The sequence below is a fragment of the Astatotilapia calliptera genome, chromosome 10, assembly GCF_964374335.1.
Source record: "Astatotilapia calliptera chromosome 10, fAstCal68.1, whole genome shotgun sequence".
Lineage (NCBI taxonomy): Eukaryota > Metazoa > Chordata > Actinopteri > Cichliformes > Cichlidae > Astatotilapia > Astatotilapia calliptera.
The window spans coordinates 13,119,737-13,140,193 of record NC_137431.1 but is presented as its reverse complement, the minus strand read 5'-3'; the positions used below and the strand labels follow the sequence as shown (position 1 = coordinate 13,140,193).

Here is a 20,457-nt window from a genome sequence, read left to right as displayed (position 1 = left end):
AGCCTCAGTGAAAGAAAGCGAATACTCTTACGTTTAAAAACCTGAAAAGTAAATGGACCAGTTCTTATATACTGGCTTCTGCTCTACCTGAGCACTCAAAGGACTTTATACAATATGTTTATTCACACATAAAGTACTTCCTGTCTAACACTCACACTCCAATGAACACATTGGAAATAACTCAGGGTTCAGTATCTTGCCCAAGGATGCTTTCGGCATGCAAACTGGAACAGCCAGCAATTCAACCACCAACCTGCTGTTTACCCTATGAGCCAGTCATAACAAGAACTAAAAACCGCATTAATTTCTTTTGCACACAGAGTCCCCTGTACACCCACAGACCAAAATGTGAATATTTCAGTTTATTAAAATGTAAAGTAAACATCAAATAATGAGGTTAAGCTTTTCTCTGTGCCCTTTTATTTTCACTGGAGAGAATGGGCATTTCGGTTTAAGGATTTTCAATGTAAATATTATTAAAAAGGTCTGATGAGACAGTAGATTAAATTCTAACAACTCTGAGATCTGGTCCCGCTTGATTCCTAGAAGCCTACCAACTGGAACAGTATGCTTGTGAAAGAAAGTCTTTGTTGTGGGTGAAACAATACTACAAGCTTTTTATATTTGAAAAAAAAAACTTTTGTGGTTAATGATATGCAGGTTTTCAGTTGTCTACTTTTTTTCAAAGGCTATTGTTCAGTGATGGGCAATTAATTTTCCCATGGGACCACATGAGAAACTGGGACTGTTGTGGAGGGTCTCACCAATAAGTGTATAAAGAGATTACATTAATATTGAGCAGAATTGAGTTCAGTTTAATCCCCTGCTATAGCCATTAGTAGGAAAGAAAACAGCATCAAGTACTAACCTGCAGGGTTCATTTAAATACCTTTAAGCTGTCAGGCAGGTTATAAAAGCCTATTTTTAATTTGCTTCTTAGCAAAGACTGAAAATCTCACTAGAAAACATCTCTGGAATGTGACCTCTCACACTCAGAAAAATCGAAACCACAAAACAGTGCTGCCCCTCTTATCACCCAGCCTATCCGCTTGCTCAATGAGCCTGTGTAGCATCATCCAGGTGCGGCACTTCAAAACTAACAGGGGAGGGGGGCGGGATCTGAAACTGCAGGGGGTGGGGGCTCTGGTGGAGGTATTTCTGCCATCTTATTTGCGTGTCACAGAGACCCGGAGGAGGACCGGCACTGATCTGCTCTGACACAAACAGGTGAGAACACAATACGGCACAAAAATGGACTTCACACCCCTGTTCGTGGCCTGTGTGAGGAAGGCCTCATTACCAAATCTGAATTGCTTTCCTTTTCTATGAATAATGAATTTGACCTGCTTAATTGGGGCTGGCACATCTCCAGAAAGATTCATCACAAGAGATTAAAGCACTAAGCACAGGTCAAAATGTTAACAGGCGCTTGAAGAGAATACAGAACAGATGCGCAATATGACAAGATGCAGAGAGACTGGGGAGAGCACGAGATACATTTGTTAATAGTGTTTACAAGCAGATTCGATTTTTGCACAAGTTTTATTGTGGAATGTCTTCTGGTATGCTCAAATGGTTTTATTCAGATAATAATAACTGTCCACATGTGTTAATAACAAAGCGTAAATGCTTCAATATCACTTTATCATGGTGGATGAGTTTTTTGTGTATAGGAATACAGCTTTACAGGTTGCGAAAGGGGGTGAGTTGGGAATGAGTGTAGAGTATGACAGATAAAACGTACAGAAAGTTTATCATCAAATATTTCCTCAGGTTGAACATCTGAGAAAACATCAGCAGCATGTCAAAAGGTGAGTATTTGATAAGATTAAACATGGAAGAAAAAACTATTTCTTGGTATGCAGTACTGATAAAAGTGTGTGTGTGTTGTAGATATTAACAGAAGCCAGGTGCTTCAAAACATCAGGGTGCGGTCTACATTAAAAAAGGACGGCAGCTGGATCCAAAGATCAAATGATGCCAAGAAAGAACAAGACACAGCGGGGTACTCACAGTGATTGAGATGCAACTTCAAAAATTGAGTTTTAAAATTTTGTTTTTTTTAATTGAAAGGGATAATTGAAGCTGTCCTGTCTCAGTGTCACAGCAACCTCTTCTGTGTTGCAGAACGAACACAGATGTGGAAACTAAACCTATTCCAGCTAGGAGTTCACAAGTCCGGTTGGCAGCCAGGAGATTTGAGTGAGTGCTGCAAAATTATTTTAAAAAAGAAAAAACACTTTTGAATGTAAACGTTGCTCAGGCACACCAGATTTAACTGACAAATACACAGAAATGGTAAAACAAACAAACAAAAAAAACAACAACTTTCATTTCTAAGGTTTCAAGCATCCGCACATATGAAAAATAATAGTCTAGTCCTTACCATGGCTTGGTAAATATAACTTCAGATGAACTTTAAAACTTCACATATTACAATATGGTTTTTTTTTTAAAGACAACAACAAAGCAAAAATGCAGAAGTAGTGTGTGAAGAACTAAGTACAGCCTTATCACCAAATTCGCCCTAAGGTGCTTAGAGAAATCAAATCAGAGTCTATAGGCCTCAGTTAGCATGCAAAATGTTAAAATTTGTGACAGTGCAACCAGGAAAAGACTGAACAACAGAAGTGGAGATGTCTGACCATAGTGTGTAGTTTCATGTTTGGTAAAACACCCCCCAAAACAAACAAACAACAACAAAAAAAATGCACAAACATTTTATAGCAACTCTTAGGCATGTTGGTGGACGGGTGATGATTTGGGCTGGTTTTGCAGCCACATGAAGTGGGCACCTTGATATCACTAACTTGACCATGATGAACTCCTCTGTATACCAAAGTATTCTAGAGTCAAATGTGAGGGCATCTGTCTGACAGCTACAGCTTGTCCAAAACTGGTTCTTTCAACGGGACAATGAATCCAATCACATCAGCAACTCTATAACAGAATGGCTGAAAAAGAAAAAAGGCAACAAGTTAAAGAAAAGTGGACCAAAATTCCTCCGCAATGATGTGGCAGATTGATAAAGTCATACAGGAAGCTATTCAAGTTATTGTTGCTAAAGGTGGTTCTACCAGCTACTCAGTCACTGGTTGTTCTTTTCACACACTCCTTCTGCATTTTGGCTTAGTTTGTTTTTTTTAAACCGTGTAATACGTCACGCATTGTTGTTCGTCTGAGGTTGTATTTCAGAAACTTTAAGAGCATGATTTACTTTCAATATGCCCTCATATGTAAACCTCAGAACTGACAGAGGCCATAAATTTTTACCATGACTGTAAATCTATTTTTTTTAAAAGAAAAATAATGTAAAACTTAAATATTAGACCCATGTGTATGGCACCACACAGTGTGGTGGCAGTTCTGCAAGTTAAACTCAAATTGTCCTTCGACTGTGCTGTGTCATTGAATCATAACTAAAAATATTCCAGGCTTCAGGCACAAATCACCATCTGTGATATTAACATACAGTACAAAAACATTAACTTAGCCCTGGGCATCTGTACCGCATCCATAAAACTCTAAAGTACACTGCAGTGTGACCTACACTTAAGCTGGTTGATCAAACGTTAATCTTACTGGGGTGCTTCCCTGTAGGACACATGCGTATTTTTTCCTTGAATACTGTAGCAAAAGCTTTCTAGGGAACAACTTAACATATGAGATTGTTAATTATATGGTATGTGACAAATGTTTTTCCAGCTTTGTTAAAAAAAAAAGGTTAATGTTAATATTAATACCCCTGTGCATTAAAATTATGATTTTGATATAGGCATCCAATAATTATAGTCATATACAGAGTTATTTTATACAGGTAATAGAACAGAAAGATGTTCTTCTGCTTGGTTGCACAATATTTCTACTAAATAAAGGATACGTCAGCCTTAGCTGCCTGACTATTGTCGGCAAATGTATCAATTGCACTGACATTACATCACTCAGCCTGAACATGTACATAACACAGACACACACACACACTCAACTATGGCTACAGCAAAATTTTGTAAATTATTAAGGTTATGGACAAATTTTTGCTTCAAACACATTTAAAAATATCTTTATTCTAGATGTCTGACTTTTCCCCCTGAGATCACGTAGGGTTCATTCTTCCAGGTGAACAGAAAGAAGCAAATTATTTAAAAAGGTCTTGGGTTTACTTTTATATCAGTTTCTGTGTTCACAATTATTCAGGATACTTATGTTCACAGGCCACTTTATTATGTACACCTTGCTTGTACTGGGTTGGACCCCTTTTCCTCCAGAACTGTCTTAATTATTCATACCATAGATTCAACAACATGCTGGAAACCTTCCTGAGATTATGATCTACATTAACATGATAGCACAGTGCTGCCATGTGATTGGCTGACTTGATATATGCATTAATGAGAAGCTAAACAGGCGTACCTAACAAAGAGGCCAGTAGATGTAAGTAAAGGAACAACAGAATCACATGTACAATTTTAAACTATTTAGGGAAAAAAAGACAACAACCGTTGGAACCAAAAATGGACATATTTTCTTTGACCTCCAAAGAAAACCATGACAACAGCAGTAGGTGTATCATATTCTACAGCTGCATCATCTGTTGATGACACATCCTTCAATAAATGGTTCCAACTTCCACTCAAAATCAGTCTGGTAGTTAAGAGGCTTGATTGTGCTTCAGAGACATCTTGCACAGCATAAAGTGTAGTTATCAGACGTCTACAACAGATAACATATGAAAATGTGCCCAAGCTTTAAATCCATTCTTTTATCCGTTCCAGTGTGTTTGAGATAATCGAGTGAATTTGTCACATTACTTAGATACATAAAACAAATGACAGAGTGAAGCACCGGTGTTATATCTGTGCAGAACTGCTCGGGCAACTCACACCTCACAGCCTCCCCTCCCTCACTTGCTGTCAGAGACCACTAAACTGAAATCATGCCCCTTACCAATGATGGTTAGCTTCGCTACCTGACTGGCCAGCAATACCAAAAAAAGCTGGCACTGAATATCTACAAATGTCCTTTTGCTCACAATCCCCTAGGCTGAAGCAACTTGTGAGTGCTTTGCAAGTGTTTTTCTTTTATGGGTCACTTAATTTAAATGGCTTGCCATCCAATAATTCACAAGAAGATGGAAGCATTTATGAAGAGAAATTACCGATTTTTGTTAAGCAGAAATATTTCCTCTATTTTTCTTTTAATATCCTTTTGAAAATCATGTTCACCTTGGGACTCCCAACCCATTGAAAACCACAGTTGTGCATCATTCAAACATTATTACCAGATAACTAAAACTGAGCTCATTGTTGAGTAGTAATTAATAACAATGCAAGCCTTCCTCAAACAGGGCTCTCTGCAGGGAGGCAGCAGGAGGTGGTTCACTATATTAAAAAACAGGACTGTAATTAATTCAGTATTTTGAAAGACAGAACGAGCCTGTGTTCATTTCTGCTTTGCTCAATTATGCAGTCATTCACACTTTCATTTTTATAGCGATGAATTAGGAAGACGGCCCAGCATCTGTGAGGTCTCCTACAGTGTGCACTCCCGGCACTGGTGTTGACAAGGAGGGTGCAGCTATCTGGCCAGGGTGGTGGGCTGATATCATGTGTCTGTCACAGATGGTGAAGGGGTTCAGTGGGTAGATCCCAGATTTCCTAAAGCCTTCCTTCACAATTCTCACACCTTCCTCCTCCTTTGCTACCTGATATGTTCCTTTGAAAACCCCTGAGAACTCCTTTTTGCTAACTGCAAAGTGGGTGTCAGTAGTGTAGCCGTCGCCTAGGAATGAAGCAAAGTGCTGCTTGAGGACCACAAAGAGACCGTCATTGAGTGGCTGGAGGATGTGGGAGCAATGAGGTGGGAGGCACAGAAGAATGACATCCTCCTTACGAGCTGTTTCCACCACCTCCAGGTTCACGGGTGACTTGTGGCCATCGAAAATCAGCAGCAGTGGACGCTCCTTTGGTGCGTGCACGAGAAAATGTTTGAGGAACCATTTCTTAAAGAGGTCTGAATTGATACATCCCGAGTCTGACCACCCGTATAGGGCATTCGGTGGTCCTTGTGTCTTGTAGCATACTCCCCCTGGATAGGCCTTTGAGTAGATTATAAATGGGGGGATGTCCTCTCCAACCGCATTAAAGCAAGCCAAGACGGAGACATGGTCCCTGGAGCCTGGCGCTGGCTTGTAGCCTAGACCGACAGATTTGGGGAGAGTCACCCTCTTCCTACTCAGCTGAAAGTCTGTGTCATTGCAGTTGAAAATTTGGTGAGGCTTGTCTATGAGCTCATGAGCATCTACAACAGTCCTCAGGAGGTGAAAAAACTGATCTACTGCTTCCTTTCTCACTGACACAGTCCTCCCACGGACAACATTGTCTGCTGGCTGAATAGTGATGTTTTTCTCTTGTCTCTTTCTAAAATTGAGCCACCATGTCTGGCCCAGTTTGGAAAATGCCACCCTCCGGTGTTGCCGCTTATAAATTGACGATGCGAAGGACACCAGCTGCTGCTTTGTAAGTGGGAATCCATGCCTGGACATGTATAAGGAGAACTCGACCAACAACTCCTCATCAGCAGATGTTATAAGCTGAGCCGGGCCGCTACGGCTCCCAGGGGTCACCCGTCCACTGACTCTGTCCCCCAGTGAAGATTTAGGGACTCCAAACTCCTTGGCGGCTTGTCTCACTGTGCACCTGCCTGACTTGACCTCTATCAGTGCACGCTCCATGGCGTCCTCTGTCCACCTCTTCTTTTTCTTCCTCCCGATTTTATCAAGGTGATTTCTCGATGGCATTTTTCCCCCTAAGGCAACACAAGAAAATACTGAGATGAACCATACAAGTAAAAATCCGACAGCCACAAAGTGGCCTGGCTAAGCACCAAAAAGAATCACAAATCACATTGACATTGGTATAAGCTTACTAATTAAACACATTTTTACTTTACCAGAAATAATTGCTTTGTACTTTGTGTAGTTGGAGTTTATTGCAGTCCTTCAGCGCTCATGACAACCAGATATAAAAGGCTCGAGTTTGTTAGTCACCTATAAAGCTGACTTTATTAAACAGGTAATGCATTTTTAGATCTCTAAGCTCACTTCAATAAGAATAAAAGATCTTGCTATTTTTGTTGTTTTTTTGCTTAAAAGGGGCCCAAAGCGATGTTTAGAGCCTGCACTAATGTATTGAAATAACAAGGAACAGAATGCCATTTAAGATTTTATTTTTTTAACCGGGCCTAAAATAATATTTATGCTATATTTTGTTTTGAAAAACACTGTATCAGTGTTAAGTAACCTGATAGGCTTATGTCAAGTTTCTTTCAAAACCTGGTGGAAAGCATCGGGAAGTAACATTTTTGGAGGCACCTCATTTAGCTCTAAAAATGATACAGCAGGCCACATGAATTTTCTATTAACTACTATTATGTTTTTTTATTAAAAGTAAAAGTCGTAAAATACGAAGCGACTTACTCGTCTCGGACCGTGCTGGTATTATTTTTGATGTAAAACAGCAGACGTAAGGACTGTGGTGCTATTTTGAGACGATACTACACTTGAAAACAGCCCACCTGGGTAGTGTTGATTCCACAGTGGCCACTGATATGTCTGCTAGTTACAGAGAATTAAAATAATGCTGCTACATTTGACTATCGCCGTTAACTTTTCCGCTTAGCAATATGCTACTACTTTACGAAGCCGGGGAAAAGCGGAACAAGACCGGAAGTATTTCCACGACGCTTTCAAAATAGAGGTATCAAGAAAATAAGAGCCCAAGCCTATGGAGACGCTGACCACTGACCAAATCAATAAATTGCACTACAGTGCCCTTGTAATGATAATCAGCTAGGCAGCATTGTTGTGAAAAAAAATATTTTTCTCCCTTCTTGATTTATTTATTTTATTTTTTGTACATATTTGTCACACTTACATGTTTCAGAACAACAAACAAATTTTAATATTAGACAAGGATAACCTGAGTAAATACAAAAACAGTTTTTAAATGATCCTTTCCTCTATTAAGGGGGAAAAAATGTCCAACACTACCTGGTCTTATGTGAAAAGTAATTGCCCTCTCGTTGTGCCACCCCTGGCAGCAGGAACTGAAGCGTTTGTGATACTGCAGTTCTTTTAATTTAGCCACACTGAAGGGCTGAACAGTCTAATAGAGAACATGCCAAAATATCTCAATTGGATGTAAGTCCCACTTTGTCTAGGCCACTTTAAAACCTTTCCAAAAGGGCTTGCTGGTGTATTTCACTTCTTATCCGTACCTTGTATATTTGTGCTGCTACATAAAGCATAATGCTTACATCATTGTTCCATTAATTTATCACACCACCACCACTGTTGATGTCTTGATGATTTGGTGTTCTTTTATGAATATATTAGAATTTATTCACGTATCTATCTATCTGTCTGTCTGTCTGTCTGTCTGTTTTTCTTTCCCAGATTATCCCAGCAAACACTGTTATGTTCTCCTTATTTGGAGTAAAACCAGAGACACCGCTATAAAGAGGCCTCATGAAGCTTAGCTTCCCCAAAGTGTTCTTACCAACACTAACCCAGCAAACACTGTTATGTTGTCCTTATTTGGATGTTCCAAAATTACAGTTTTTCTCAGTCGCTTTGGTGCATTTCTCACAACAGAATTGAACTCTCCACCACTACTAAGGCACTTCTCAAAACAATTAGTGCAAACTGCAAAACATGGTGGATAACTTGCAAAAGTGAGTCACTCCATCAAAAAGAAAAGTCAGGTGTCCAAAATAAGTTGTCAATGCATCAACAACAAATCCCTTGAGCAAAACAGACAATACATTCATCAAAAGCAAGTACTGATACCAAACAAAGTGTCAGGGCTGTCACAATTACAAGTCATTAGACCAGCACCTTTGGTCACAAAATCACATGGTCTGAACATGTTCCCATTGTGACGGATGTCTTTGTAGGTGCTTCCCAATGACATGTCAAGTCCGGACCGCATGCATGGCATGTTGAAAACCATAAATTGTAAAGGACAATCAAGACACTCCATATGCACTCTTGATAATATTTAATTGAAACTGTTCACAGCATTGTGCAAACTGGGGAAATACAGTAAATCAAACATTTTACAGCAAACAAACTCACCTAGACAGTAAACCTCACTGCAGTAGTTACGACTCAAAAAAAAACAAACTGAAAAACAGACACTGCTGCATATCAATCATTGATATCTAGACGCTCCCGTCTGTCTGCCCACATATTTGCATCAACATCACAGCGTATGTCAGCTCTATCGATGCATCGGGGAAAGTATCTTCTGGAGTGTCGAATCCACCCTCTGCAGGACTCTGCTGTGATGTCATCACAAGCTGCATCCATAGCTGCTAGCAGGGTCATTTGGGTATGTGGATGCCTGTCATATACCTTCCACCTCCAGGAAGAGAAAAACTCCTCAATTGGATTCAGGAATGGACTGTAAGGAGGAAGAAACTCCATAAGCATCCTGTCGTGTGCTGCAAACCACTGCCTGACTACAGCAGAGTGATGGAAGCTTACATTATCCCAAACCACTACATACATTGTCCGATTGTCACCAGGATCATCCCTTCCATTTTGTGGGATCAGGTCCCTATGAAGAGCATCCAGAAAAGCCAACAGGTGTTGTGAATTGTATGCACCAATACGAGGAATATGGGTGTGAACACCATTCTCTGAGATTGCGGCACACATTGTAATATTCCCTCCTCGTTGGCCTGGGACATCAATGGTGGCTCTTTCTCCAATGTGATTCCGTCCACGCCGTCTGCCTTTTGCGAGATTGAATCCCGCTTCGTCAAGATATACAAACATGTGCAGGGGTTCCCTGGCCTCCAACTCCAGGATATGCTTTACAAAGGATGAGAATCAGACAGGTCTGTAATGGTGCATTTGGCAGAACAGATTGTACAGTTGGAATTGTACATAGGATTACAGTAACATGCATAAATGTAGGTTGAGTACATGGCCTAAACTGTTACAGTGAACAGAGGTACATATGCGAACATGTGTTACCTGTACATACTGGTGACGGAGCTCCTTCACTCGATCACTGTTCCGTTCAAATGGCACTCTGTACAATTGCTTCATGGACATTTCATTCCGTCTGAGGACTCTGTCTATGGTGGAAATTGATATTGACTGAATATTTCCGAAGATGGTGTCATCGTTTACGACAGTTCTTTGTATTTCTCTCAGTCTCAAAGCGTTGTTTGCAGCCACCATTGCACAAATTCTTTCCTCTTGCTGCGGAGTCATAAGTGGACCTCTTCCACCTCCTCTAGGTTGTCTGGCAGTCCTTTTTGAGATGCAGATGGGAAAACACACACATGTAAGCGCAAACATGCTTACAGTGATTGTCACAGGACTATCATTCAAAACTCCTTTCTTTACAGCATTACTGTATTGTACCACAGCACACTATGCCACACCTGGGCCAAGTCTGCGCTTCAGTTACAGTACGTCTATGTGTAAGGATCTGTAAGGTCATGTCCTAATGCAAGTCTCCTGTATGACTATGAAAGTGCAGAGCAAATTAGTTTGTGCTGCATACTGTAACTAGATTACGGTGTGCTCACCTGTTTTCCCGACGAAATGTCTGGATGATAGAACTTACAGTAGTTCTCCCAACATTTGGCTGCACCCTTCGACCAGCCTCGGCCATTGTGAGGCCATGGTTTATCACATGATCCACAAGTGTTGCCCTGATTTCGTCAGGAACGTGTCTATGTGGTTGGCCTCTTCTCACCCGGTTTTGTCCTCGTCCTCCACCGATCCTCACTCCTCTTCCACGAGGCTGACGTTCCATGTTCTGCTGTTTTGTAGATTCAGTATGCACCTCATGCCAATCCTGTCTGTTGGTTTACATTGCAGTATATATGTACTTGTGGAGTGGGGGATGCTGTGCCGCGGTTCACCTGTGACTGGGTAGGAGAGGCTTTTCATTGGTTGCAAGTAGGAGTGACACACACCAATTTTCATTAGTGTGAGATAAGGTTCACCTGAGACATGTAGTTTATGGAGATTTTCATGGGAACTCCTCCAAAATAGGGTTTTCAAAATGGGTGTATGAATCGTTTGACAAGCTGTTCAGCAATTTTGAGTGCACTGACACAAGCAATGCAATGAAGACTATTAGTTGTAAGGACAATGACTATTCAGCCGGTACAAGTATGAATAATTGTGACATTCATGATGAAAGAAAGGAGATAGTGATGAATAGGAAGTCAAACGTGACCATTCTTTAGATATTTGTACTCACTCAACTGCTTCATGTCCAAAGGCATTTGCCTTTGGACGCAGTGAACGTGAAACCGCCACAGGGTTGTGCCAAAACGACTACATGTTGTGGTGGTTGAACTAACTGTTGTGCAATGTTTAATTCTGTTGTGAGAAATGCACCAAAGCGACTGAGAAAAACTGTAAAAGTTGTGCTGATGTCTTAGCCATCTGCTGTACCTTTCGGCCTTTTACACATCTGTTCCCTGGGTCTGATGGTTCAAAGTCCATAAACATTTTCTATCAAGTCAGATTTTTTTTTAACAGAAATAATAGAAATGCACTAAAAAGATAGACAAATGTGTGTATACTCGCTGTTTTAGATGACCGCAATTGACACAAGTCATAAACCTTCTGAATTAATAGTTCAGTTCACACACTCATGAATGACAAACACCACATGTTTTGCTGTCACTTGTTAAGCTGCAAAGGGACCATTACCTCACAGTTTGTTGTGTATACAGCATATTCTTCTGTATCAAGAGGCTTTGCTCCTGCGGGAAAAGTTAGATTTTAGTTTGTGTGTCTCTCATTTATTACCAGCCTCAGCCACCACTTCACTGCAACGTGTCTGGTGATATTTACACCATTAATAAACATTGTGTTGACATTTAAGGCCTTATTTGTTACCTTTGTTTCATCAATCACTGACTTCACATGCTCAGAATGCTCATCCTTCAATGCAGGTTGCACTCTTCATACAAATTTTTTTTAATGTAAGTTATGGATGAACGTTGTTTATATAAGAGATTCTGAAACTCCCAGAATACTGCTGACGCTGTATTCATTAAGCAAGCACTATATATGATAGCTAATGATGTACATTTATATTATTGCTCACTAGAGACATCAGTCACTACTCTAATGTGCAGCATTTGGCTTAGACTTTATTTCTGAGCCAACATAGTTAGAAGGTGATGAAATCTCTTATTGGTTCTGAAGAAGCAATTAAGAAAATATAAGGCTTTCTCTTTTCTCTTCTTATTCGTACCTTGTAGAGCAATAGATCCTCCACCAAGTTCTCCTCTTCAAAAGGCAGAGGTCATTTCATCTGAAGGGTATGTTGGTGCTGAATGTAAATTAAACTGTGCAAAACCTGAGCAAATATTTACTGCTTCTCTGCAAATCTGCATATTTCAAGCTTAATCTCAGTTAAATCTGAACATTTAAACCAAATACTCAGTGCTTTATTTGTCTGTTTTAGGAATTCAGCTAATCAGGCAAGTGCTGAAAATATTTCAGCTCCGAAAGACACTCGGCCTGAAGGCTCAACAGTGAAGATAGAGTTAGTATACGAGACTATAACTGGAAGTGTTAAATTCAAAGATGCTGAGTGTTTGTTATTTTGCTTACAAATCAAATTTTTTGTTGCAAAGTGGGGAAGAAGTAACACTCTCTTTTACAGGCCTCAACCCCCCACAAAAGCACCTATTCAAAATATTAATGCACAGCCAGAAAAGACATTTACTGAAGCAACTGCAGAAAACACGGAACAACATGCTGATGCACCAGCTGACACCTGTCACAATGAGGATAAGGCCTCCGCAGATGCTGATGTGAAAAATCCCCCTGCAGAAATCTCTGCTGCGGAAGGCACAGTGAGAGAGAGTAGTGAGAGTAAAAGCACCGCTGGAGTCTCTGGAGAATCTGTAATCAAAACAGAACCGCCGAATACAACTAATTTAGAGCACGCAGGAGTAAACATGTATGGACCACCTGCTTTGGCAACATCGGGAAAAGAAGCTTCTCTCCAAGGCGGTGTGGAAACACCCGCTGTAAGTGATGCAACACCAGAAGAAGAAACTGCTCTACAACACAGCACCATATCAGTCACCGACACTCTGCCTGCACCATCTAGTCAATCCGATGCTGACACTGCCAAGGGTGTGGAGTTTAAAGTCGAGTGTGCACCACCCTCTGAGCCGGTTTTTAAAAGCGGAACTGAAGAGGCGGTTGAGCGCGAAGATGAAGGCACTGTTGTTGAACAAAGTTTTGATCCAACACCTAAGACAGCAGCAGACTGTGACAAAGAGTTGAACATTGAAGATGCCCTTGACCAAGTAGCTGCTTCAGATGCAGAAGGTGTTTTGGATAACACAGAGCACGCAGCTATTAGACTGACTGATGCTTCAGATGTGGAGACGGCCAAGGCTGAAGCTGTTCCTAAACCTGTGGAAGATCCAAGACAACCCCACTCTGAGGACTTCAAACCAAACCAAAAGTGTGATGATAGCCATATGTGAGTGTTTTTATTTAAAAAAAATAAAGGAACAGTAGAGTATTCAGTGTTGTTCGCATATTTTTATTTGAGCACTAAAATCATCCTCATTGTTTGTGACTGTTTTTGTAGTTCTGATGTGTCTCAAAAGCCTGCAGAGGACGTAAACTCAACAAAAACTCTGAATAAGCCCATGTAAGTTTCTCACTCTTACTGTACATAGTTATACAACACTCAAAAAATATCTATCCCTAAAATGTTGACATTAAGTAATTTGATTACATGTAAATTTTCCAAGTGGTTTAGTTACATACATTAAATGTAAAACGGTAATTTAATGGACTCTGGTCATGATTGTTATACATTCAGCATATCTTCCTTAATTGATGAAGTATTTGAATAAATTCACTTTTGATTTCATATATTTCAGTTACATTTAGTCAAAATTATTGCTTTGTGTTTATGAGAGCCAAGAATGGTTTTTTTTTAGTGTACATAAGTGTAAAAATGAATAAGGTTCATAACCTTTGCTTTGTTTTTTAACCACCTGCTTCAGTCATGGCAAATCTCCTTGTTACTTCTGCAACCAAATCATTAATGGAAATGTCAAGATCATGTTCAGTGAGCCCTCGATAAACTGCCACCCAGACTGTTTAAAGGTTTGTTATGTTTTCTTTTGTAAAAATGCTGTATATCTGTGCTTTTATGATATCCTTTCACTATCTCTCGTACATGAAATTAACACTGAGTATGCTTTTGCAGTGCGGGGTTTGTGCTAGGGCCCTTGGAGATATGCTGACCCCCATGTTTTTGAAGGACCAAGTGATCCAGTGTGGAGTGTGTTTTTCAAAAGCGGTTAAGAAATGATGCCTATCTGGGACAAATATGTTTCCAGAAAATAGTCCAAGCATACCTTGATGAATGTGCTGTCCATTATTTCCCATAACTTCCCTATCGACTTCTTCTTTCTTTCTTTTTCTGTCACAACTGTATCCAGTAAAAGGGCAGTATATTGTTATGATTAATGATTCTGCAATTAAAAGGATAAATTAAAAATACAGCAAAAAAAAAAAAAATACCAGCAATGCAACTGTATATGGCTAGAATAAAATTCCACGCATCAGATTTAAATGTTTTAATGAGCCTTAATTTCAAATAAGCACACACAAGTCTAAGTAGCAGGGCTACACGCTAAACACCTGGAGACAAGTTACTGAAGCATCAACCCCTCTGCAACCTAAAACAGCTTATATTGGGCTGAACACCTTTTTATCCCACCTACCATGGTAGCATTTAAACGAAAGAGAAAAAAAAGAGACTGTATAAGTATGACTAAAAAGCACGTTTATTGTAAGTGAAAGCTCAACGGGAAAATTTGGTTCGTTCAGCCTCACTCGTTTTAGTTCATGCAGTTTTGAAGGCTGATAATAGAGAAGCCACAAAATCATACTGAGAGCCAATTTGGGTGTCAGTAACCACTGAATACTGTGCATGCAGTTATGACTTGCGAGGCAAGCTGTCATTGCTCTTAATTATTCATGAAACATCATAAATCACAATGAGCACCAACAAAGCCTCACACAAAGGATAAAGTGAGAGATACAACCAGCAATGGGAAAATGAACAACAAAGCTAAGAGAATCATCTTGAAAGGAGGATCTGATGCACAGGCCAGAGCTCATTGCTGGAGGTAAATTATCTTCATCTCTCTGTCTGTTGTTCATACATAATAGTGATGAGAAACTATTTCTGTTATTGGAAAGGTTTAAAGAATAGCAGGCAATCCAGGTTTGGAGGTTGCCGTTTCCCAGAGGATGAATGTAGGCTGACTGTCCATCTCATAGTCAGACAATGGGGTTAACAGAGAAAACTGAGGCGCTGCACTTAGCGAATGCCTTTTCTGCCCAGGAACCGCAGAACTGCGTAGTTGTAGGTGGTGGCAACCAGATACAGGAACTAGAGTGAGTGGAAGAATTAATGAAATGAAAAAAATAATCAGCTTCTACACATAAACGAGTACTGTAAGCATTTTTTTTGCAAGCAGACAATGAATATTCATTTGTCTCCAAGAGGAGAAGTGATCAGTATAATGCTTTAATCATCCAAGATAGAAAGCAAACTTTAATAGTCATCTCTGACTGTGTGTAGTCACGAACAGAGTTTTGGTTTAGAGAAATCCACACGTTGAAAATTCATTTATTTCTGCTCAATACAAACAAGGTGACTGGAATTTTTTTGCGTGAAGATCATAGCATTGAAAACTGACATTGACAATGTGTCGCCGTTCCTCCAAATAATTCACATACTTTGCTGTGTACAGTGTTAATCAGAAGCGGTTCCACTCACAACACCATTCAAAATGATACTTTAAACAGTAAAAGCAGCTCTGTTTCTGGAAACTCATTTTCAAGTGCCTAGATTGAGAAAAAACGTTTATCGGATGTACCAGTGATGGTGTTTTTCCTGCTTCATCATAACATTATATAATATGATAAATGTAGATAATACGATAAAACATATATATCATATTAATGTATGTCCAGGATGAACACTAAAACTGGCCAATCATGCTGTTGTGATGTCACAGCATTGCAATTTAGGGGGGAAAACAATAAAAAGATGCCCGTGTTCAAATATGACCCTCTTGTGGAATAAATGGTAAGCATTTCAAGGGTTTTCTTTATTAATGAATGCAATAAAATATATATATTATCAAGATAGGCTTGCTGCCAGCCAGATTTAGGTTACTTGCATTGGTTTGGTAATGATAGTTTTTAAAGCAATAGCTAACTTCTTGACCTGTGCTAACTGAACTCTCAGAAAATATTGTTGGTCACTGGCAATATTAATCCTTGACAAGCACTATTATGATGACGTAGGAAAAACACCAACACCGCAGAGTGGTTTCATTTCAAAATTTAAATTTGATTCAGCTGTTTAAATGGAGTTAGCTTAAATGTCCTAGAAATAATGCAAAAATAGCTCACCAGTGCTAACAGAGTGATCCCAGCACCGGCAAATGCAGCTATGTACAAGTCATATGTGACATAGAACTGGAAGACATAATAAAAAAAGGTTAGCTTGAAACACATGCAGGGTGTTTAATCAAACTCGTGTGTGTTACTGTGAGCTCTCTCATATGCACGTTGTCCTGCTAATAATTCAAAACAGATTTTATGTCGATTTTGATCAGTGATTTTAATGTGATGATGCCAAAATGCTATATCGAACTGTATAAAGACTCTACTCACTTCACTAGTTTTGCAGATTGCTGCTAAGGTTGTCCCACAAGACTTGCCTGGCATTGCATTCCAAGGAAGCAGACCTTAAATGGAGACATAACATAAGTGAGAAACCTCATACTATGGCTGAATTATGATGAGATTTGATGATCCGTGTATGCTCTGGCTTGCCTGAAGCATGTCGGGGAAACTATAGTGAAGAAATGACCATAAAGGTGTAGTTCTCTTCATTATTTCCTGACTAATATAGCCATCAGTCTAGCAGCCACTACACGGTGATTAATTGCTTTCAAGGGCGCATTAACATTCCCATCAGGGGGACCATGTGGTCAGTAGTTACACGAGCAACGCACCATACTGCCTGGCGTCCATGCAGATCCAGCCATGCTGATTAATGCTGGGGGTTGATTCAGACAGGATGTTGACGGTGTGGCAGGTCTGCTCCATATTGAACAAGAAGAAGACTGGGATAGCACTGAAGGCAAACACCGCCAGCCAGATGAAGGCCAAGATGTACGTCACTATGATGAACTGTTGTAGCAAAAAAGTGCAGCACACAAGGTCACAGAATCGCAACACAGATGCTAATAGATACTTTCCGCGTGATAAATGTGGTGTCATTAAATCTGTAATGAACCATAATTCATGTGGAAATTGCAGAAACAAAGAGCATATTTATTAGACTCAAAACAAGCCAGAATTCAGCATCTCAACAATGTTGACACCTCACATTTCCCCTCCCTCTTCATTTCCTCGCTCCCTCCTCCTCCACCCATGTGCTCACCGTCAGGCTGAGGCAGCGGCCGCACTGGGTACTCCTGAATTCGCCGAAGGTCTGTTTGACAGCACTTGTTGTGTAGAAGCCCTCAGCCAGTAGCAGGATACCATAGAGGAAGAAAAATGAAGCCAGACCATAGATCACGTACTGGAAGTATTTGATACTGGAACAGTCACAGAGAGAAGTCAGTCAATTAGTTAAAACAAAGCAATGCCAGAGACTTAGAAAAAAGAAGCCACAACTGATAGAAGTTATTGAAAAATCACTCACAAAGAGGCCATGACCACATAGTCCTGAATGTTGCGGGCAAAGTAAGTCTCAACGAGGACTTCGGTTTGGGTCAGCGCTTCGTGCCCGCAGCCACAAAATAATGCCATGCCAGCATAGCACAGCAAGGTGGCCACCAGGGATGGGTAGGGCACTGCCCCAATGCACCGGATACAGCAATCATAGCAACCTGAGGGGGCATAATATATCAGCACACAGGCGGCACACACCGCACATATAACCACACAGCACATCTATGCCACAGTGGGGGACTCTTTCACCCAGTGGGGGAGCTATGAAAAAGGCCTCGCTTTGTCTGAAAATCCATGAGCATACACCAAAACCCCAACAACAGGCAAGAAAGCAAAAGAAAAAGACCAAGAAAAAAAAAGAAGATAAATTAGACAGCAGTGACAAACAAGAGTTCAAGCAGCGTCTCCCAATAAAGCGTCCAAACAAAAGCAGCCAACACGGACTTTATAGCAATCTCACGCACTTCTTCCAGAGCAAGCTGAGCTGTTGAAGCAGGTAGCAAACATCCAAAGTGTTAATAAATGCATTGCCAGAAATGGGATAGAGGAAAGCACCTAAGGCTTTGCAAAGCCAAGGCTGCCTGACCGGAAACATTTGCTGCTTCTGATGCTGTACTCCGCTATAAGAAAGGTTCCAGTGCCAACAAGTGTTGTACAGAGCTCTCTACAAGGTATTGCTACTGTAAAATAAGCCTCTCAGCGCTGACTTCATCCAGTATGTGAAAGCTCAAATGCTTGTGCCAACACCTCACAGCTCTGCTCTTACTAAATCTGGTCCAGCCCTCTTTGTCCAGTGGTCACAGGCGTCACCAGGCGATTGAGGGATGGTGGTGAAACGCTGGCTTCAGGGGGCCCAAAGAAAGAGCATCTCTTTGTGGCAGCAGATACAATATCCATTGTATCTGCCATGATTGGGAAGGAACAAAGGCCAGTGATGTCAAACAAAGACCATGGTGCCACAATACACACATATAACGTAATGGCGGAGGGGTCACCGGGACCGTCTCTCCACCACTGCCAATGTCACTACTCAGGGCCTCCTCCCTCCACAGCTGGCTGAGACTGGTACCATGGCACCGAGTGTCAATGTCGGTGGGGGCCGGGTTCAAGTGTTTAAAGAGTGGGTGGAAGCATTATGAAGGAGAGGGGCAATTTGAATATCTTCACTACAACAACAATAGCAAGCCCAACTCAAAATTAGTTAGGCCCAAACATCCCCAAACATGTCTATTTCTGCATTCATCTTTTGCAAGATCTTTTGGTTTTTAGTTGGAAGGAAGAGAAACTGTGAGTTAAACAAACTGTTACTAAAATATAAATAGTAACAGCAGGAAGACTGTTAGTCCCAAAAATGATAGCGCCTACGGACGCCCACGCTTAATCTGTGCCCGGCTGCAGCAGTAGTTGTATTGATAGAATAATAAACGCCACAAAAGCCTCAGTTTGAATTTCAGTGCAAAGTGCATCAGTGCATTTGCAGCAGATGTCAGGTAATTACTGAAATCTCCAAAGCTGCTTCAAAAAAACCCCAAACAAACATGCAGAATTTCACTCAGAGGCTATTTGCAAGTGAGAACACGTTTAGCAGAAGTTGTTTGCGTCCACAATTCTCTTGGAAGTGTGACAAAATATGCCCGTGACACATGTGGGAGTATTTGACCTCTTTCACATGAGTGACCTGGCATGGCCTTGGCATGATGAGAGTTGCTGCCCAGCTCTGTCATGCCACTCTGATTCCACTCTAGTTTACTGCTGAAAGAGATTAGAGCAGGTGACAAGAAGGTAAATAATCCTGGCAGCGTGCACGTGTTTTTCTTTTTGGTCTTTTGAAATCACCATCATATGTTAACCTGCATCATGTGTTAGAATCAAGGGGCAAAAAGGGAATTAGTGGTAAATCAAAAAATGGGTCTAGAAATGCTTTTGATGAATTAAAACAGAGGATTAATTTGCAGCAATTCTTCCCTCAGACTTGATATCAAAGGACATCAAAGGTAACATTAGTACTGGTTATTGAAATAGACTTTTTAAAAAAAATTTTTTTATAAATCCCATCAATAACAAATGATAAGAACCATTAGAAATTCTGTGCACTCACCCATGTCCGGAAAGAAGTGTCAGGTTATTGAAGTTTTGCTGGGTGGCTTTGTGACTGTGATATGAGGATATGAGAAGTTATTCGCCGCCACCCCTATATGAATCTAACTCGCGCTTTTGTCTCATCAACAATAGATAGACCACATCTCCCCGAGTCACATCTTAAAGTCACAAAGACCCATTTCAGCTGCCAGTCATTATTTAAGGAGCCACGGGGAACAGAGAGTGGGCCAAATATTCTAACACGAACTTTCATCTTGGTATCTTCTTCCTTTTACAGCATTTTCATTTCTTTTCTTTCCCTGATTCTATCATAACATATGTGGGTAATTTAATAAACATGCCAGCTTTTACATGCACACTTTACACTTTTAAGCATTCAGTAAAATAACAACTCAGCTATTCTGCGATCTACATTTTTTTTTTCTACATGTTTTTATCTCTTTACACACGCTTTTGATAAGTCATCTGTTTATTGCACACACCCCATGTCAGGCATCAGCACCACAGGTAACAGGTCT

The 20,457-nt window shown here is 40.5% G+C and overlaps 4 protein-coding genes across 7 annotated transcripts; 1 reads left to right on the top strand and 3 right to left on the bottom strand.

Annotated features, from left to right (window-relative positions):
- Positions 1 to 1,129: 1,129 nt before the first annotated feature.
- On the top strand, positions 1,130 to 14,645 carry LOC113030475 (uncharacterized). Its single transcript, XM_080307488.1, has 10 exons — positions 1,130 to 1,227; positions 1,774 to 1,811; positions 1,894 to 2,005; positions 2,128 to 2,202; positions 12,301 to 12,360; positions 12,507 to 12,587; positions 12,708 to 13,541; positions 13,653 to 13,715; positions 14,077 to 14,179; positions 14,283 to 14,645. Exons 2-10 carry the CDS (start codon positions 1,802 to 1,804, stop codon positions 14,385 to 14,387), a joined length of 1,443 nt encoding a protein of 480 aa, XP_080163614.1. The 5' UTR covers positions 1,130 to 1,227; positions 1,774 to 1,801; the 3' UTR covers positions 14,388 to 14,645.
- Positions 5,172 to 7,711, bottom strand: LOC113030476 (uncharacterized). Of its 2 annotated transcripts, none has more exons than XM_026181973.2 (2): positions 7,475 to 7,693; positions 5,172 to 6,804 (listed from the first exon to the last, which is right to left on the bottom strand). In XM_026181973.2, the coding sequence occupies exon 2, from the start codon at positions 6,794 to 6,796 to the stop codon at positions 5,498 to 5,500; it is 1,299 nt and encodes a 432-aa protein (XP_026037758.1). In that variant the 5' UTR covers positions 6,797 to 6,804; positions 7,475 to 7,693; the 3' UTR covers positions 5,172 to 5,497. The 2 variants fall into 2 exon arrangements, with proteins under 2 accessions (XP_026037758.1, XP_026037759.1); XM_026181974.2 differs by having other exon boundaries at positions 5,182 to 6,804; positions 7,573 to 7,711.
- On the bottom strand, positions 9,042 to 10,943 carry LOC113025676 (uncharacterized). 2 transcript variants are annotated; one of them, XM_080307490.1, is made up of 4 exons: positions 10,603 to 10,943; positions 10,040 to 10,322; positions 9,567 to 9,874; positions 9,042 to 9,461 (listed from the first exon to the last, which is right to left on the bottom strand). In XM_080307490.1, the coding sequence occupies exons 1-4, from the start codon at positions 10,830 to 10,832 to the stop codon at positions 9,206 to 9,208; spliced, it is 1,077 nt and encodes a 358-aa protein (XP_080163616.1). In that variant the 5' UTR covers positions 10,833 to 10,943; the 3' UTR covers positions 9,042 to 9,205. The 2 variants fall into 2 exon arrangements, with proteins under 2 accessions (XP_080163616.1, XP_080163615.1); XM_080307489.1 differs by having other exon boundaries at positions 9,042 to 9,874; positions 10,603 to 10,937.
- plp1b (proteolipid protein 1b) lies at positions 14,641 to 20,077 on the bottom strand. 2 transcript variants are annotated; one of them, XM_026181976.2, is made up of 7 exons: positions 19,938 to 20,077; positions 17,811 to 17,997; positions 17,547 to 17,703; positions 17,116 to 17,293; positions 16,772 to 16,845; positions 16,508 to 16,573; positions 14,641 to 15,476 (listed from the first exon to the last, which is right to left on the bottom strand). In XM_026181976.2, the coding sequence occupies exons 1-7, from the start codon at positions 19,939 to 19,941 to the stop codon at positions 15,405 to 15,407; spliced, it is 738 nt and encodes a 245-aa protein (XP_026037761.1). In that variant the 5' UTR covers positions 19,942 to 20,077; the 3' UTR covers positions 14,641 to 15,404. The 2 variants fall into 2 exon arrangements, with proteins under 2 accessions (XP_026037761.1, XP_026037760.1); XM_026181975.2 differs by lacking the exon at positions 19,938 to 20,077 and adding an exon at positions 18,395 to 18,581.
- Between the last annotated feature and the right edge of the window lie 380 nt (positions 20,078 to 20,457).

Excerpts from the sequence above, each read along its gene's own strand:
- LOC113030475 (XM_080307488.1), top strand. Across the intron at positions 13,542-13,652 it reads AAGTGTGATGATAGCCATAT|TTCTGATGTGTCTCAAAAGC; the intron begins GTGAGTGTTTTT and ends CTGTTTTTGTAG. Across the intron at positions 14,180-14,282 it reads GCCACCCAGACTGTTTAAAG|TGCGGGGTTTGTGCTAGGGC; the intron begins GTTTGTTATGTT and ends ATGCTTTTGCAG.
- LOC113030476 (XM_026181974.2), bottom strand. The coding sequence starts at position 6,796 with ATGCCATCGAGAAATCACCTTGATAAAATCGGGAGGAAGAAAAAGAAG.
- LOC113025676 (XM_080307489.1), bottom strand. The coding sequence starts at position 10,832 with ATGGAACGTCAGCCTCGTGGAAGAGGAGTGAGGATCGGTGGAGGACGA. Across the intron at positions 10,323-10,602 it reads ACATTTCGTCGGGAAAACAG|GACTGCCAGACAACCTAGAG; the intron begins GTGAGCACACCG and ends CATCTCAAAAAG. Across the intron at positions 9,875-10,039 it reads TCCGTCACCAGTATGTACAG|CATATCCTGGAGTTGGAGGC; the intron begins GTAACACATGTT and ends TCCTTTGTAAAG.
- plp1b (XM_026181975.2), bottom strand. The coding sequence starts at position 18,434 with ATGTTTCCGGTCAGGCAGCCTTGGCTTTGCAAAGCCTTAG. Across the intron at positions 17,998-18,394 it reads TTGGCTTTGCAAAGCCTTAG|GTTGCTATGATTGCTGTATC; the intron begins GTGCTTTCCTCT and ends ATGCCCCCTCAG. Across the intron at positions 16,846-17,115 it reads CATGGACGCCAGGCAGTATG|GTCTGCTTCCTTGGAATGCA; the intron begins GTGCGTTGCTCG and ends TCTCCATTTAAG.